The sequence below is a fragment of the Urocitellus parryii genome, chromosome 6, assembly GCF_045843805.1.
Source record: "Urocitellus parryii isolate mUroPar1 chromosome 6, mUroPar1.hap1, whole genome shotgun sequence".
Lineage (NCBI taxonomy): Eukaryota > Metazoa > Chordata > Mammalia > Rodentia > Sciuridae > Urocitellus > Urocitellus parryii.
In genome coordinates this window covers 182,497,397-182,516,678 of record NC_135536.1, presented here as the reverse complement: position 1 = coordinate 182,516,678, position 19,282 = coordinate 182,497,397, and the positions used below count along the sequence as shown (strand labels likewise).

General features: G+C 36.6%; 1 protein-coding gene across 1 annotated transcript in view; it reads left to right on the top strand.

The window, feature by feature from the left end:
* The window catches only part of Chd6 (chromodomain helicase DNA binding protein 6), a 222,271-nt gene that overhangs the window by 45,680 nt on the left and 157,309 nt on the right, over positions 1-19,282 (top strand). Inside the window, exon 2 of the mRNA XM_026383173.2 lies at positions 14,112-14,167. Coding sequence (XP_026238958.2) covers positions 14,135-14,167 — 33 coding nt within the window. The 5' untranslated portion in view covers positions 14,112-14,134. The remainder of the gene's footprint in view (positions 1-14,111; positions 14,168-19,282) is intronic.

Sequence of the window (19,282 nt, the reverse complement as noted above, 5' to 3'; positions counted from 1 at the left end):
ATTTTTATTTGTAGTGTCATTCTAGTGATTGTTTTGGAATAATAGTGGTGACTAGAAAGGAAAGTAGATTTTCTGTTTCTAGATCTAGATGCTGTGTATACAGTTGTGTGCAGTTTGTGAAGAACTATACTTTTAAATGTTTATTACACTTTAATAAAAGTTAAAATGTGGCACAAGTTGATTCAGAAGCAAAAGCTTAAAAACAAGCCCAAATCTCAATAGGGAAAATACCAAAAAAAAAAAAAATCCAGGATATGCCACAGTTTATTATTTATTTATTTATTTATTTTTTATGGTACCGGGGATTGACAGATGTACTCCTGAACTGCACCCCTCAGCTCATTTTATTTTATTTTTGAGACAGTCCTGCTAAGTTGGCCTTGAACTTAGAATTCTCCTGCTTTGGCCTCCTGAGACATTGGGATCATAGGTGTGCACCACTGTACCCAGTTTTCTTTTAAAATTATTTAAGAGTTGTCTAACCTGTGTCCAAAAATGATATCTAATTAATTCAACAAAAATATTAATTGCCAGACTACTTTTATTTAGGGATCAAATTGCTAATTCTAAGGTCTTCTCTATAGCAGTTTATACTCTTTTTTTTTTTTTGCCATCATTCTTTTTACCAAATTGCTGAATAGCAATTTTAAAACTTTTTTATGGCCTGCCAGATACCTCCTCGTTCTTAGTCTAAATGAGGTATCACTGCTTTCCTCTGTAAGCATTGTCTTTGTCATGATATACCCTTCTTTATGTAGCAGCTGACAGATCACCAGATTCCTATTTTCCTGAGATTTGGAAGCCCACAATACCTCTTATAGAACAGTTAATGATAATGGAAAGGCGTGATAAGAGATACTCCATGTGTGGCTTTTAAAAGCTACAGGTAGAAGCACCTTAGCACTATGGTTTGTTCAGCAATATTTAACTCTAGGGATAGAATCTTAGGAATCCATAAAGTTGGTTGCTCCTAGATTGAGGATATGGATATAGTATCTATAGAGAAATCACATTCATAGAAAGCAAAGGTTGCTAAGAAACTCTGGCATTGCTCTAGATTAGAATAGAATTGAGGGCTAATTAATTAATAAATTTAAGAGCTAAGTCTTACTGTGTTGCCCATTCTGGCCTCAAACTACTGGATTCTACCTATCCTCCTGCCTCAGCCTCCTGAGACTTGGCACACACAACTGCCCCTAGTCTAGAGTGAATTTTAAAGTAGAGCCAGTTGTTTAAATCTCATTTATTCTACATGCCTGTAATCCCAGAGGTTGAGGAGGCCGAGGGAGGAGTATTGCAAGTTCAAAACCAGCCTCAGCAACTTAATGAGGCCCTGTCTCAAAATAAAAATATAAAAAAGGGCTGGGGATGTGGCTGTCCTGCAAACTGGTCATCTCTATCTAGAAACATCTTAAATCATGCCACTTCAACTGGTTCTCAGTGGCTGGTCTGATGATGAAAGGAAGCATTGGAACAGGTAATATAAATATAATGTAATATAAGCAGGAGATGATGTGTTTTGAGTTTTTACATTAAAATGGTTGTCTTTTGATCTGTGAGTTAGGCTCTTGACTCTGTGGCTTTCTCCCTCATTCTGGACATGAATTCTGTCACATCTCAGACCACTTCCCCTAAAGTGTGCTCTAAATCTGAAAATTTGCCAAGTGTTACTTCTAGGCAAGTAATTGGGTATTTGAAATCAGTAGTTTTAACAGTATGATTTCTTCTAATATAATGTAAATTTAAAACAGGTGATCAGTCTATACCAAATTGAAGGCAAATTAAATGGATTCTACATAATGTAGGATGTTGTTAACAGAAATTAGTGGATTAGCTTGAATTTGCCTAGAGCTGGGGATATGGTTCAGTGGTGATGCCCTGGTTGGATCCCCAGCATAGTGGGTGAGGATGAGGAAGGGGAATTGCCAAAAGAGGTAATGGCCAGGAGGCTTGAGGCTGAGGCAGGAGGATCATGAATTCAAAGCCAGCCTCACTAACTTAGTGAGGCCCTAAGCAACTCAATGAGACCCTATCTCTAAATAAAATATTTTTTTAAAAAAGGGCTGGGGATATGGTTCAGAAGTTAAGCACCTCTGGGTTCAATTCCCGGTATCAAAAAAAATAAGAGGCCATGCCCTCAAAATATTTTGCGTATTGCTTATAGTTTCTGCTTTTAGTGTAAAGCAAACAAACTTATAGAACCAGAGCATTTTAATGTCTGTTTGACAGGAGGTTCCTGTTGCCAGCCACACACCTCACCATTCTTCTAGAGCTGTCTGCCCTTTACAAGAACTTTTTACATATGATCATGTAGCATCTTGTGTTATGACCTCAGTACTGTCCTTTTAGTTTTTAGGAAAGGAAGATTTAGGGGTGAGAAATGATTAAGAAAACTATTTCTCATCTTTTAATAATCCAGAACTTAACCTTTTTCAATTTCTATTAAAAGTTCTTAAGCCCTAAGGAAAGTGCAGAAGGTGCTGGAATTGAGCAGTTTATGAGAGGCTGAAAGGACTGTTGAATCCATCAGGATAGAGCATCCTCCTGGTTTTGCAGAGTCAATTTGATGTAGGATGTGGAAGCAAGTTTCAGGATTTCATCCATAAAACACAAATGAAGGAAATTTTCCTCAGATTTAGAATTTATTGTCTTTAGAAAAAAATCAAAACTGGGAAATCTTATTTTTTAAAAATTTGACTTTGGGACTGGGGCTCAATGGTAGAACACTTGCCTAGTATATGTGAGAAACTGGGTTCAATCCTCCGTATCACATAAAAATAAATAAATAAAGGTAAAAAATCCACATAATATTTTAAAAAAATAAATAAAAATAAAAATTTGACTTTAATATAGCAGAGTTTTTTAATTAGGGGGCAAGCTTATCTTAATAGTGCTAGGAATTCCACAAATTTAGTTGAGAAGACTTTTTCAGATTGTGGATTGGCTTGCCACTTGGGCTGGCTCTTCTGTTCCTATAGAAAGAAGAGTGTGTGTGTGTGTGTGTGGGGGGGGGGGGGTGCCCAAGCAACTACATGTGTGATTTTTATTTTCTTATTATTTCCAGTAAGAACTTGTCTCTGCTGATTATTATCTATGTTCAGATTCTATTAACATGATTTAGTTTGTTTCTTGCTGTCTTGGATAGCTATCACATGGATTTTATTCCTTAGCATAAATCACTCCAAAATAATTTTTACAATTCAGAATAAAAATGGAAAGCTTTATGAGTGTTAATGAACAGAAATACCTAGTTATATCTGGTCTTTATTTGTATTTATTATATTAATTATTTGTATAAAATACTTGTTTTCTGTATGTAGCATTATCTGAAAGGTCCATCTTTCTTGTCTAAAATTTGCTTTTAAGGTCCCCTTGGATGATGGTTTTATTAAGCTGTTTTAATTGCTTCTTATTCAATCTGTCCATGGATTAAAACCATCCCTTGCCACAGCCTTGCCTTATGTGCCATGTGGTCTTTACTTTTTTCACCCCCTTCTGTACCAATTTCCTCAAAATATTTTGGATTTCTGCCCATATAGTTATGACTCAGGTTTTGTCTCCAGAACATCACATAAATGAAACCACTCAATATATAGTCTTTTCAGTTTGGCTTTTTTCTCTTAGCATAATGCATTTGAGATTCATCTGTGTTTCCTATATCAGTAGTTTGTTCTTTTTTATAGCTGTTTTAAAAATATATCCAATACCCTTTTACAGTTTTTTAAAATATATATTTATATCTTTCTGTGTTTTCTTTGCAAACATGAAAAGAAGATCTCTTCAGAGTCATTTTTGGTGCCCTAGTATGAGGACTTATCATTTCGATGTTAACACAATAACTTTTTTTAACCCATGAAGTAGCCTGATTAGTTGCTTTTTCTTTTTGTACTCATTCTATAGTCAACGAAACTAAGACCTAAGGAATCTGATTAAATTTCCCAGATCATGCCGCTCTTGTGATCGGAACAGCTGTCTTCACTCCTAAGTCTACAGGGTGTTACTGTTCTGCCATGAAAAGCATTAAATACATAAAGTGTAATGAGTCAAAAGGTCTTGCATTGCTGGTGAGGCCTCCTGGGACTGAATATAAAGCGTCATTTGAAAAACCTTTTGTCTTCCCAGAAACATAGGAACTTGAATGTTTGGGGTTCTGAGCCTGGAGTGGGCTTGGCTGTCAGGAGATTGGTTCTTCAATCATATGTTCACAGGTCTGTTCATTTCTGATCTTCATCGTTGAGATTATGGTAGAGGGTCTAAGAACAACAACAAAGCACAGTCAGATTTTACCTTACAATGTGATCTGTGGTAGCTCTGGAAGTGTCTGGCTACTTGATTCTACTGCTCCCTTTAGTGATTCTAATCAGGCAAGGTGATTTTTATCACCAGATTAGAAGTTAGAAATGGTTTTCTCTGTCTGAAGAAATGAACTGGGATTTGATATGGAAATTTATCCTCTGTATTATGAAAATGTATCTCATTAAAATTAAAGTGATTAAAGCATATGGCCCTGTGACCCAATAGATCCCATTTGCTTCTTATTCTGTGAGTATGACATTGTCAAAATGTTTCTAGACTATAGAGTGCTTCTTTCCTTTGAATCATCTCAGGTACATCAGATTATAGTAGGAAATTATAGCAGCACAGGACATTGATTAAAATCAATAGTAATTAAATAACCAGAGGAGATTCATCCAGTTAGTAAAAGCCTTGTGATTCAACAGGCAGTGACCATGCTGGGAAGACTTAAAGTTGTCTTTCTGATATTCTTGGTCCAGTAACAAGAGTTTACGAATAGCCTTACTAGAAGGTTGTTGTTATTCTTAACTGCTGGTTATGACTTCTCACAGGCAGGGACTGAACTTACTACTCTTGACTTGCCTTTTGACTCACATTACCCACATGCAGGGTAACAAAGGTTTTATTTTAATATTTGAATATTTAGAACACTTTTTGTTTTTTTGAAGAGTAGTCTTAAGGTGATGTTAATAGTGGTAATGCATTCTTCCTAGCCAGCAAAGCAAAGTGGTGATAGTGTTAGTGCCTTCTCACTATAATTCTTGGCAGATATTTCAAGTTAGGTACCTAGATTTTCAAGTTAGGTGGGTTTTATTTTATTTTCCATATTTATATTGGTGCATTATAATTCATTGTTACATATTTGTACATGCACACAATTTAATAATTATAACAATATAATTTGGCCAATATCATTCCCCAGTGTTTCCCCTTTCCCTCCCCTTCGTCCTTGTCCCTTCCCTCTACACTAGTATTCCTGGGAAGGTGGATTTTAGTCCAAGCCTCATATGCTTCCCTTGCACTGGTATGATCCTTTTCTTTTGACTCACTTTTGCTAAATCCATCTGTAGTGTTAACATATTTATTCATTCACTAATACTAGTAGTAGATGTATAATAGCAGTTGAAATAGATATCGTCCCTGCCCTCATGGCTCCTTTTCAGAAGGTTTTATAGACATGACTACTTGTTGATCTGTAGTCATAAGTATAAGTTATGTTATCTCCAACCTGTAGTGAAGAAAATCGAAGATTCACCTGTACATACTTTGTCCAAGTTATACCCATATTTTCACAGATCTAATTTACAGATTGTCATGAGCTCCAAAGAAAACTTTCAAGTATCTAAAATAATTCAATAGATTTTTTAAAAATACTTTAAAGTGTTTTGGTACTGTGCCACCTTTAATGCAAAATATGATTTCCCATCCAGACCTTGACTATATAGGAGATTCTTAAAACAGAAGCCTTTTCTCATGTAACTGAATATTCTAGTTGTACAGAAATGTTTCCACTAAATCATAGAGTTATCTTTGAAAAGAAAGAGTGATCATTTGTTATTTGAATGCTCTTCCATTGTTGGTTAGTGGACATGAGCTTAGGAGACTATAAAATAAAAAATCAGGCTGGATGTGGTGGTACACACCTGTAATCCCAGCAGCCCACTAGGCTGAGACAGAAGGATTGCTATTTTGAGGCCAGCCTCAGCAACTTAGTGAAGTCCTAAGCAACTTAGACCCTGTCTCACAGTAAAATAATAAAAAAAGGGCTGGGCATGTGAAGCACCCAATCCCCAAACCAGTAAAACAACAAACATACATTAGAGTACAAAAAGTATTATTGAGTGTTAAAAGTATGTTAACTATAAATAGTGGGGTGGGGGGAAGGAAGGAAGGATGAGAGGGAGAGGGAGAAAAGAATGGGATAGGCTGAAAGATAAAGTTGAGGAAACTTACCAGAAAATAAAACATGAAGAGATTGGGGGGAAGGGACAGGATTAGAATCCAGCCTGAAAGATCCATCATTCAAATATAGTAACAGGAGTTCCATTAAAAGAAAACAATGGAGAAGGAATTATGAAGAAATAATACAAGCAAATCTCTCAGAACTGAAAGGCCTTCATTTCCAGAATGTGCAAGCATCTACTAGGTATCCAACATCATGGATGAAAATAGCTCTAAGGCACATCATTATGAAAGGATGATTCCAGAGAAGAGATGTCACCAATAAATGATCAGGAATCAGAATGACTCAGATTCTTCAACAGAGATGGTAGAAGGAGCAGGACAATGGGCTGTATTTTCAAAATTCCAAGGAGAAATTGACTTCCAGCCTGTGATTTGCCACCATCAAGGTAGAATAGAAACATTTTCAGTCATGAAAGTCCCAAGAACTCACCTCTCATTCAGATAAATAAAGAGTTATTGGACATTAGTCTTCACAAAAAATAAGAGTATAAACCTAAAGAACAGAAACCTGTAAGCCCAGCCTTGAGAGAGAGAGATGGGGTGCATCCCAGGAGGATGGAGAGAAGGAACTCCGGAAGGTGGTTTTGAAGCAGGTTGGAGAAAATGATGTCTGATGGAGGACCCCAGATAAATTGACCCATAAGAGAAAATTGACTCAGATTGAGAAGCATTTTAAGGTTGTTTTTTGTTTTGTTTTTAAGGTTTAAGATTTGAGTTTTGGTATAAGTTAGTAATTCATAGAAAGCAAATTTAATCTTAAAATGAGATAACAATTATCTTTAGGGGAGAAAAATCACAAAAAAAGTTTTAATACTGTAGTTAGTTTATAGCTTCTGTGAATTAAATACTGATTTAATAAACAGTGGTACTAACTATTGGAAAGATAACACTTCATTTTTCATAGCAGGGAAACTTCCTGTTTTTATGAAGTTCTATTGAAACAACTACATCCACTTGCTTGGAAACTACAACTGCCTTTACACTGCTGCAGAACAGAGTACAATAATCCTTCTAGACCCTGATTTCACTTTGTATGGTTTGAGTTACCCACAATCAATTGTCCAAAAATATTAAATGGAAAATTTTCAGAAATAAATAATTCATAAGGGGTTGGAATGTAGCTCAGTAGTAGAGCGCTTGTCTAGCATGTCGGAGGTCCTGGGCTCAATCCTCAAAACCCTCAAAACAAAAAAACCAAAACACCTCCTTGAATTTTCATTTGCATGCCATTCTGAGTAGCATGATGAAATCTTGTGCTATCCTGCTCCTTCCTGCCATGAGATGTAAATTATCTCCTTTTCCAGTGTATCTGTGCTGTGTGTACTGGATACACCTGTCCATCTGTCACATAGTAGCTGTTTGGTTATCAGATTGACTGTGGAGGTATCACAGTGCTTGTGTTCAAGTAACCTTATTTTACTAACAGTGGCCCCAAAGCTCAAGAGTAGTGATGTTGGCAATTTGACTACGCCAAAGAGAAACCATTAAATTCTTTCTTTAAGTGAAAAGGTGAAAGAAAGTATAGTAAGCTATTTTGAGAGGGGGGAAAAAAAAGAGCACGTTCATATAACTTCTGTTACAGAATAATATTATTATTATGTTAGTTATTGTTATTAATATCTTACTGTGCCTAATCTATAAATTAAACTATATCACAAATATGTATGCATAGGACAAAACAGTATAGATGGGGTACTCTACACTTTCAGGCATTGCTCATCAGTAAGTGGGGTAGGTGTATGTAGTTGCAGTTGAGGCAGTATGGCTTGCAAAGCCGAAAATATTTAGCATCTGGCCTTTTATAAAAATATTTCCTGACTTTGTTCTATAGGAAGAGGTAAAAATTGATATAAAAACCAATAGAATAACATGTGACTTAGAAATGATGGAAGGAAGCCGAGGGGAACAGCTGAAGATCAGATGATTGCCTCTGGGACGAGTGAATCAGGAGCAGGAGGAGTAGTCAGGATGATTATTTTCTGTTTTAAGCTTTGTGTTATTGTTAAATTCTTAAGCTAAAAGTATAAATGAAGACTGTGGAGAAATTTGGATTAGGAAAAAATAAACAGGAAAGAAATAAATAGAGTTCAATAGTTATGATAAAGCGGAAACTGAAAGCCTTCTCTGTCAACATAGCTTTCCCATTTGTTCAGTTACTCATCCCACAAATAATCATGTAAGAATACAAATGACAGTCACTGAGCTCTATTCCATAGCTAGTGACAACATGGTGGTATTGCTGTCATAGTTTATCATGAGATGCTTGTGTACAACATGATACCAGACCCAAGTTTTAAGCATAAGAAGCCAGATAAGGCATGATGATGGGAGAATTTTCAGACAGAGTCAGACTGAACAGGACCTGAGTGGACAGGGCAGGGGTTGGGACCTGCAGGTGTTCAGTATCATTGGATTTTAGGATAGAAAATGATGTCATAACATAGATAAGGACCAGAGGCCAGTTCTTTTACACAGAATTCTGTACTCTGAGAAGGGTGGGTGAGAGAGATTGTATGTATCAAAGAAAGAATAGATAGGGACTTAGGAGGCTATTTCAGGTAAAAATGATGAAAAAAAAAATGTGAAAACAAACCAAAGTGGACTGGAGGAATTTTAAAGGAGTTAAGAGAAAGGAAAAAGAATGACTCCTAATTTGGGGTTGTGGCAGGTTGTGGGACATTAACCTCTAATAGGGGAGATGTGTGTGTATATATATAAAGTGTTTTGAAGAATTGTAGGGATTTTTGGTGGAACCTGTGGAATACCTCATTAAAACTGGACGGGATTGGGTAGATGCATCCACTTCAAGGTCAGGAGGAAAACTTGGGTTTGGGAATCTACAGTGGTCATTGTGTAGAGAGAGAAAGTTTGGAAGTTGAGTAGAAACGGGAGTCCATGTGCTGTTGAGAGCACTGAATCCTGGGAAGAGTAACTGGACTTTGTGGTAGGAGGAGTCTAGGAGGAAGCAGAGCCGTAAAGCCAGAAGTCAGAGGGAAATCAGGAGAGAATGGCCTTGAAGAAACCAGTGGGATGAGAATTTTAAAAGAGGAAATGGTTCATATTTTAAATGCTGCAAGTAAGTCAGAATAATTAGGGAATCATTTCTAAAAACAGCTTTAGGAAAGTATATGGAAGAAAGTTAAATTTCAGGTATATGAAGGGTTTGTTAACGTTGTTACTATTTCGAGTTGAACCTGTTCATTGAGAGGAGGGATAGAGAGAGGTTTAGTTATAATTTTAGGAGGAAAAATGATCTCTTCCCTCAACAAATATTTGTTGAGCTACAAACCCATGGCTGCCATATAGTTCTTGATTACCATGTACCAGACACCATAAGTTGTCACTCCTTTTAATTCTCCTAAGACCCTGTGTGGCAGGTATTGTCACCATTTGACAAATCTTTGAAAGAGATTTTGTATCTCTAATCTCATTGGAACCTGGATTCAGACTCTGATTTTTAGCACTGCACATCTCTGCTTTAAAAATATTTTCTTATAGCCGGGCACGGTGGCTCACGCCTATAATCCCAGTGGCTTGGGAGGCTGAGACAGGAGGATCTCAAGTTCAAAGCCAGCCTCAGCAAAAATGAGGTGCAAAGCAACTCAGTGAGACACTATCTCTAAATTTAAAAATGCAGAATAAGGCTGGGGATGTGGCTCAGTGGTTTAGTGCCCCTGAGTTCAATCACTACAACCAGCCCCCACCCCCAAAATCTTCTTATAAAGTCCTTCAAGCCTAGCAAAAGATATAAAATATCCAGTTCAATTTGTGTCATGAAGCTTAATAAATAAAACAGGGCAGCTTAATAAATGGGAAACTGAGGGCTTTCTCATCCACTAGACTCTATGGTCATGAATGTCTCAGAAGGTTTGGTAAGAGGTGCTTGGATAGGGGTTTAAGGAAATGGCATTCCCCTGGAAGGTTCTGCTTTTTGATTAACGTTTCCCAAATGACTTTTCCTTGTGTCTTATTACATTCCCTTCTAAGATCAGCACTCTATAACAATGTGGGATTGCCTTATTTACCCCTACTGTTGTTAAACAGAGGTTATTGAGGACCTGCCTCAAGGTTGAAGATGGGCATTTATGAAAATACATTTATTGCAGAAAATTTGAGGGGTTGCTTCCCACTTACTCTTTATCCCTACATGCCTGGTCAGTTACGTCTACTATCGTCTTTTGTGAATGTATATGCTATAATAGAGATCTGCTCTGTATGCATTTTTCTTTGTGACAGCAGCCAGTCCAGTAATGAAATAGATCCTTTTGCTGATTAGGGATTGTTAGGATGGCAGACTTCTTAAGATACAGTGAATTTAAATGACTTTTGTGGATAAGTGATTAAATAGTGTGAACCTGATGTTTGTTATTTTTAAGTGTCCATAAGATAGCATTGAGGAATTTGGAAATGGCACAGGTACTGTTGGGCAGAAGTTTTTAACTAAAGAGGAAAATGATGATGATGATGATGATGATGATGAAAATGATGATGATGATGATGATGATGATGATGGAGGAGGAGGAGGAGGAGCAGCAGCAGCAGCAGCAGCAGCAGCAGCAGCAGCAGCAGAAGCAGCCAGAGCCACCTATTTTTTAAAATAGAAACATTGTTAGGTGGTAAAGATAGCAAGGAATGGGAACTTTTATATTGTTTTTTATATTATTGGCTGCATGTCTTTTCAGGAAGGTAATTAAATGCTGCATTCATAACCAAACATTGAGATGCAGTGAGGAGACCAGATTTCATGTGATTCAGAAGTTATACATGTGGTTTTTTTCCCTTTGTTGACAGATTCCCTGGTTTACCCATGAGGGGTTTTGGAATCATGTGTTTCTAATTAAGTATTGAGACTACTTGCTTTGTTCTTTATTAAGTCAAAATGATCTAATCATAACTTCTGAGTGATGGCAGCACATCAGCAAAAGCCATTAAATCATTTCCAGTGTTGTGCAGAAGTATAAGCTTAGGGTGTATCGGTTCACCTATTCCTGGTACATAAAATTTAGCTTTACAAAATGATTAAATAGGTGTGTGTGTGTGTGTGTCTGTGTGTCTGTGTGTATGTATGTGCGTGTTCTTTAAGTATCATAAAAAGAGTTTAAAAACTAGAGATAATTTAAGGGAGGATTAGGTTGAGGTGCTATTCAGAGAAGCAAAAGTTAAGGAATGCTGTTGAGCATCTATTGATATGTTGATAATGGCTGTTATTTTGTGGGGTGGTAATAAGCCAATATATGTTGATCCATAGGGGTGCTAAAAATGATCTGACAGTAATAACTTGAGGTTTGCCAGGGATTGCTTTCAGTGAACTAGAGCAGTTATTCATACAGTCACATAACTCCTGCTCTCTTTGATTTCTCACATACACATACAAGGGGGGGGGTGGAGTTTGGTTTAGAATTTTCATCACCTTTTTTCTTTGAGCCCCACTTCTTCCTCAGTCTTCTGGCTTTAATTCATCTGCCTCCTCTTAGGAGTATCTGGAGGCAGCCCTAAGGAGTGGTGGTCCTTCACAGTATCTCCCACTGTGATAGCACTTGCATATTCCACCCACTTCCTCCCTCAGCTTCTTCTAAGACTCAGGTGTATTTCCCCCTGTTTCATGTCCTTGTTATCTTCCTTAAAGTGGAACTGCCCCAAAAGGATTAGAACATTTTAAAGATCTAGTGGCCCATTGCCTGAGTGATGTTCAGGAAGCTTGAAACAGTTAAAAGTGCCATTAGCAGTGATAGATAGGATCTGTTTTCCCACATTCCTAACAATGTTAGGAATCTGTCTATTTGCATGCTAGTTTGTGATACTGAATCAGAATTTTTGTTTTTTGGGTTTTTTTTTTTTTTTTTTGGTGGGGTGGGGGGGTTATTGGGGATTGAACTCAGTGTACCATTGAGCCACATCCCCAGCCCTATTTTGTATTTTATTTAGAGATAGGGTCTCCCTGAGCTGCTTAGTGCCTTGATTTTTGCTGAAGCTGGCTTTGATCCTCCTATCTCAGCCTCCCTAGATGCTGGGATTACAAAGTGTGTGCCACCATGCCCTGCTAGAAATTGGATTTTTCGTGTCTTTACTGTTTTGTGATTGCATCAGTTCTTCATATATTAGACCTTTTTTTGGCATTTGTGAATTTTTAAAAATCTTTTAATAATTTCATTTTGTTGGTCAGAATTTTGAGTACATTTGGCTTATTATTGGTAATAATTAAAAAAAAATTTTAGCTGTAGATGGACATAATATCTTTATTTATTTGTTTGTTTAATTTTATGTGGTGCTGAGGATCAAACCCAGTGTCTTACACATATGAGGCAAGTGTTCCACCACAGAGCTACACCCCCAGCCCCAATAGAACCCCTTTTTATTAGCTGGAATTTCCCCCCACAAAACTCCTTTCTTCATTTCAGGATTTGTGGTAGTTTGTGATTGTTGAGAATGCCATTTTTCTGGGTCTGATAATTTGAAGTTGAGAAATAAAGTAAATAAGCTTTCACTAACATAATTTACCTAGGACTCTTTAAATTTCATTTTTTTGTAGGAAATTGACATATTATAGTTGTGTGTATTATTAGGGGTACAAGATGATGTTAGTATTTACAAATATAATATGGAAGAATTAAATCAAACTAAATTACATGTCTACCACCTCAAATGCTTATCTTACTATTTAAATAAAACTCTACTTAAGCTCACTTATCACATTCATTTGGATATGGGAAATAATTATGAAACTTAAGAATAATTGTGTGTCTCTGGAATAATTTCCTAGGCCCTCAGTGTTCTGTTTCTTTGTTGGATATCCAGGAAATCAAAGTAAACAAAAAGTGTAAAACAAGTGTCTACATTTAACCTCAGGTCAGAAGCCAAGATTCACTGATGTCTGTCCCCCATTGTTTGAACCTGAGGGAAGTGAGAGCTTCAGACCTTAGTCAGTCTCTGTATTTACTGATGCAGGCAATCCCAAATTCTGGGTGTTCTGGACTAGGGTTCTTTCCTCTCTCTAGGACTCTCCATTGCACACTTGTAAAGCCAGGCTCAACAAGTGTTGACAAGTCCAATGTTGTGAGGTCATTATGGTTGGACTGGGGATGGGGGCTTAAGTCCTGAATAGAATAAAATCCATCATTTAAAAAATCATATTAAGGGGGCTGGGGTTGCGGCTCAGCAGTAGAGCACTCGCCTGGTTTGTGCAAGGCCCTGGGTTCGATTCTCAGCACCACATAAAAATAAATAAATAAAAATAAAGGCATTGTGTGCAACTAAAATAAATAAATATTTTTTAAAAATCATATTAAGTATTGTAATGGAACTTATTTCATCATGTAATAATGTAGATGATTTAAAACATAATATGAGTACTTACAGTGAAATGTAAGCATGCCTGCCCCATCTGATAACCCAACTCTTCCTGTCTCACTCCTTAGATTACTTTGAACCCCCTTAGCTTTCTTTCTTAATGTCTGTATTCCTATGGGTTATAGTGATTTGTCCATTGTAGCCATTATTTATTGGCTTTCTTCTAAAAGGGATGAGGGCTGACCTTATTTCCATCCCCTTTCCCCATCGTTCTCAGTTATTGAGACTTTTCATTACTTCCTAGCTTTAATAGTCAGTATCTTTTATAACTTATATGATCTACAAGGACAATATCTTCTTGATTTCATCCCATCTGGAACAGTAACTTAGGGTGTTGTAAGGTAGTTAGGTCTACACTTAGGGATCCAGAGGTTGTTGAACATCATGTTCTATGGAATTAATCCCCAATTTTGATTTCCTTGTGTGTCACAGTTACTATGGAAATAATCTAAAATATTTAGTTTTGGGTTTTATTGTAATCTTGGCCTTTTTATGTTTTACAGAAATAAATACCTTACTTCAATAGATGAAAATGAAAATACAGAAGAAAGAAAAGCAGGTAAGTGGCTCCATTTCTTTCAAGTGAACACCTTTAGTGTGCTTTGTGCTGTTAATGAGAGGACACTGGCAGTGTTGGCTCACATCTTAATCACTGTTAGTTTCCTATTGCCTCTGTTTTCCATTCTCCTTGTGTTAACAGACTGTATTCTGAATGACAATACATGGATTCTTCCTTTTGCTCAGGTCTTCTCAATATAGGAGTAATGGAATGAAGATTGCAAATCAGAGCCTTATTTCAAATTAGCTGTGTAAAATGTTTGATCTCTTGAAACATCTTTCCAATTCTTTACAATTTATATATTGGTCACTTGGGATATTTAGTTTACTATCATTCTTTTATTTATAAAGTTCTTGTTTATAATGATATGTGGAGGGTTTCTCCCAGAGGAAGTAATGAACTAGTTGGAAGGAAGTAACTGTCAACTATTTGATGTTTGGTTTCTTGAGGGGGAGGGAGGGAAGTTCATAATAACTTTATACCATGTGAATCCTCCAGGATCCCTTTCCTTAGTTGCTATTTCTGTTCCCCAGTTTGTTTTTTTTTTTTTTTTTTTTTTTTTTTTTTTTTTTTAATATTGAAAGGAACCCTGAGACCCCAGTCAAGTGACTCATGGAAGTGAGACGTGGAGATCTGCCTGTCTCTTGTAAACAGTCTATCTCTGATAGGCTAGTTTTCTTTTTACAGAATTGGGTAATAACCCAGTAACTGAGGGATCTTAGTCCCTGCTTTTCACCAGGAACCTGTGCATAATGGCTCAATGGGACCAGCCACTTTCCTCTCCCGTTTTCCCCTAGGGTGAAATAGGGATATGGTTACAAAGACTACCTTTGGACTGACTGTCCCTTTGATTTGTGGAAGTGGCTAATTAACACACTGCCAGTTCTTAACAGAAAAAGTGCTGACTAAATAATATCTGCACACTGGGTTTCTGTGTGTCCTGTTGAGTTATCAGCTGGTAGGCAAGCACTACAGAGAACACCATTTTATCTGCCAGGAATTTATCCTGTGTATATACGCAGACAGGCAAAATTGTGTGTACAAGGCTTTAGCAAAAAATGGAAAGGAACCCACATAGCCATCACAAAGGGAACTGTTTAAGTAAGCACATCCATCTAGTAGAATATTATGCCACTGTTAAAAAAGAATGCATTACCAAAGACATCCCAAATAACTTAGAATTATTGCCATTTATGACAGATGGGTAGTTTTGAAATTCTTAAATAAATTTGTGGTAATTTAATTTAACTTTTTAAACATTCTTTAAGGTAAGTTTTTATTTAAATAAAAGCATTCTATACCACTTACCTCAAAATGTATTCTGGTATCTTTCTTTCATGGTTTTATTGGTTTATATTATGGTGTCAGTCAGCTGTTATGTAGATGAGTTTTCATTTTAGACCTCATAATAGTGTCAGTGAGCAGTGAGGTTTTTATTTAAAAGTTAATATTAGCTATGGTAGAGGAGCAGGTTAAATAAGTGGAGCTACTTTCAAGAAGAGTTTTATCAATATTGAGGTTAGGTCATACTGGCCCCTGAACTGGAAGAAGATGCAGGGCATGAAAATAGAAAATATTATTGAAGCTAAAGCAATCTATAGGCTCCAGGCCTGTAGAGCAGAATAAACTTGGGCTTTATACGATGGAACAGGTTTAAAATTCCCGCTCTAACACTTAACATAACTTTGGTCAAGTTCAGCTTCATTTTTCTACAACGGGATAGTCATGCATACCTCACATGTAGAAAAAATTAAAGGAGTAATTTGTCAATTTCTTAGTATTCAAAATGTCAGTGACAAAAATATCTTCAGTATAATGGTAAAAGTAAACATGAAATTTTATTTTATCAAGATTCTAAGGCATTAGAAGTAGTAGTAAATAAAACATCTGCTTTTTTAAAAAACCCTCATTCCTATTAGTTTATTTTTCCTCTGGAGAAAAATGACATGTAAATACATTCTGATCATGAAAATTCTTCATTTCTCTATAGAATCTTATCAAGATTCAGTAATAAATAATCAGAATTCAGTAATAAAGAACCATGTTTCTTATTAACCAGAAAGGTTATAATAGGAGTAGTGTGCCAAGAACAAAGCATTTAGAGATTGTTTTTGTATTGCCTAAGGAAATGTAAGAAAAATACTTTAATAAGACATTTAAAAATGAATCACTTAACAGTCTTTCATCTGTCTTAAAAAATAAACTTCCTCTAAGAAATGTATATATTTTAATTCCTAAGATGACTAAGCATTAAGCAGGAAAATATTTAGAGACATAAAATGTGAATTCTGTCTCTGAAAACCTGTGTAGCACTATAAATGCATAGTACAGCTGAAAATAGTTCTTCATAAGGGGACATATTCTCACATTACCGATGACAACAGGAATATTGATTTTTTTTTTCATCTCAGCTCCTTGATACTAAGAGAAATATAAGTATGACAAACATTATGAGATACATAATATATAATATGGTCTACGGTCACTTGTAATCTGAAGAGGTAAGAAGAGTTTTGGTACATGTCTCCCATATAGAGCAGTAAACATAAGAAGATGTAATATTGTAAGTAGAATTAAAAATTGGAGCTATAACCAGGGGCAACCTAGACTTGAATAACTATGGGAGAACCATGCTCTCATGACTCTTCCAAGAATTGTTTAAGCAGAGCCTTCTTAGGTCCTTTAGAGAATGCAAAGGAGGTAGCTAGAATTTCCTTAATGCGTGCTGTAAGAATCTCAAAAGACCTTTAGATTATTAGACTTATTTCCTTCCCTGGGATGAATATTAATATAAATTGTTCACTAAACAAATATTTGTTAACTTTTTCAGTATTTATTCATCCAAGAAATATTTGAGTTTTACTTGAGACCCGATTAAGCAATGACTTAAAAAAAAGTTTCTCTTACGAAATGTATAGTCTGGTTACAGGTAGTTAAAGTTGGGGGTGACATATGCCTTGGAGGAGCCAGGATTTTACATTGAGGGTGAAAGAGTAACGCTTTGGAATTGGAGTATGTGAGGGTATAGGGAATGTCAGCCTTACCAAGGAAAAGTGGTATCTCTTGGGGTGGGGTGCAGGTTTCAGCCAGGTTTCAGAAGAGGAAAATGTGATATATGGTTGGGTTTGGGAAGATGCAGCATGTGGCAGTAGGAGAAAGGAAAGGCCTGAAATCAGATGCTAAAGTTTGGGTGGTAACTAAAGGTGAACTAGAGAAAAGATTTAGCTATCACAAAGTTCCCAAAACAGTTGGTTCCCAAAACAGCAGGGGAGGTAAGGACTCAGATTTCTAGGAAGATGTTTTCTATGAATATGGATGACCAAATCATGGTACATAATTCAGAGTCGTAAAAAAGGAAGAATAGCAAATTGCTAATAGAGATGAGCAAATAATTCTTACCTAAGACTTTTCTGCCTTATCCTACTGAAGATCTGATGCTCATGGCTAATACTAGTCAGATCTTTAGTTTTATAGTCATTGGAAGGCCTTTTCAACAGTTCAAAAAGGAATAGTTAGTAAATTTTCCAATTGAACCAAGATTCAAAACATCCCCACTGTGGAAACATATTTCAAAAGGACCTTACCCAACTCATCTCTTCTTGCAAAAAAAGAAAAGAAATCTGAGCATTAAATGATAAAATGTTTTCCCCTCCTTTTAACATACCTTAGCAGATTTGTTTTTATCATTCTGATTTTGTGTTCTGAAATGTATACTTGAGACAAAGTGGAGTAACCTGGCTGGTGAAAGAAGGCTGACTTATTTCCTGTGAAGCTAGGACCATTCCTATGATGAGTGAAGCTAGGGCCCTGTGACCTTGAAGAAGTGAAGACTCAAAGGCATCTCATGGGACAGAGGTTAAATGTATCTGTTGTTGATCTTGGCCACATGGATAGAGTTACAGGAAGATAGGCATGAGGAAGAGTATCCTGAGAAGTTGAGCTGCCCAACTGTGGCATGTGCCTGTGAGCAGTAAACACCCTGTCTTCTTACTGGAAGAGAGATGGGAGTTTGGGTTTTAATGACCTCAAACGTCCATCTTGACCAGAATCCTAGGGTTTGCCCAAATATTTATGTTTATAAGATGGAATTATGAGACAGATATAAAATAGTAGTTTAAGAAGTAAGCTGCTAATTTTTTAAATTCTATGAATAAAGAGGCTTTAAGTCTGTTTTCATGTAGAAAACATTGAAAAAAGAAGACAGCTTAAAAGCTTATAGAATTGCCTTATCTTGTGTTCTGGCCAGAGGAGTCTGGGAATATCTGGTAGTCAGGCCTTTGCAGCATCTTGTAAGGCCTGACTACCAGATCTTCCCAGAATCTACGGATCTGCGGCATTTTTTGCTCATACACAAGTGTTGATGCAACTGTGGAGAATTGTCTTCCTCTATCTAACTTTGTTTACCCTTGGGAAAACTATCACCAAATAGAAGAGTATTTTTTTTACATTTTTAAAAATATTTATATTTTAGTTGTAGTTGGACACAATACCTTTATTTCACTTATTTATTTTTATGTGGTGCTGAGAATTGAACCCAGGGTCTCGCACGTGCGAGGCAAGCACTTTACCACTGAGTCACAACTCCAGTCCCCAAATAGTATTATTTTTAAAAAAAATTATTTTTTTTAAAAAGCAGAAGTGCACAGCAACTCCTTTCCATTTTTATGTGGTTTATAACTTACTTATTAACTCCCCAACTGGTCCCTCAGCTGATAGTTTTACTAATAATATGGTTAAGAATAAATTTGCAACTTCTCAAGAACTGTATTAGTCAGCTTTCCATTACTATGAAAAAAATACCTGAAAGACCCAACTTCAAAGGAGGAGAAAGGCTTATTTTGGCTCACAGTTTCAGAGGTTTAAGACACTTGGTCCTGTGTCTTTGGGCCTATGGCAAAGCAGTACATTGTGGCAGGAGAACGTGGCAAAGCAATGACTGTTCACGTCATGGCAACCAGGAAGTGAAAGAAGAAGAGAGGATGGGGCTGGGATCCCAATAACCCTTCTATGGCACACACCCAGTAATCTACTTCTTCCCATCAAGTCCATTTCTTACAGGTTCCACCATCTCCCTATAGTGCTACAGGCTGGCAACTAAGCCCTTAATATATGGGT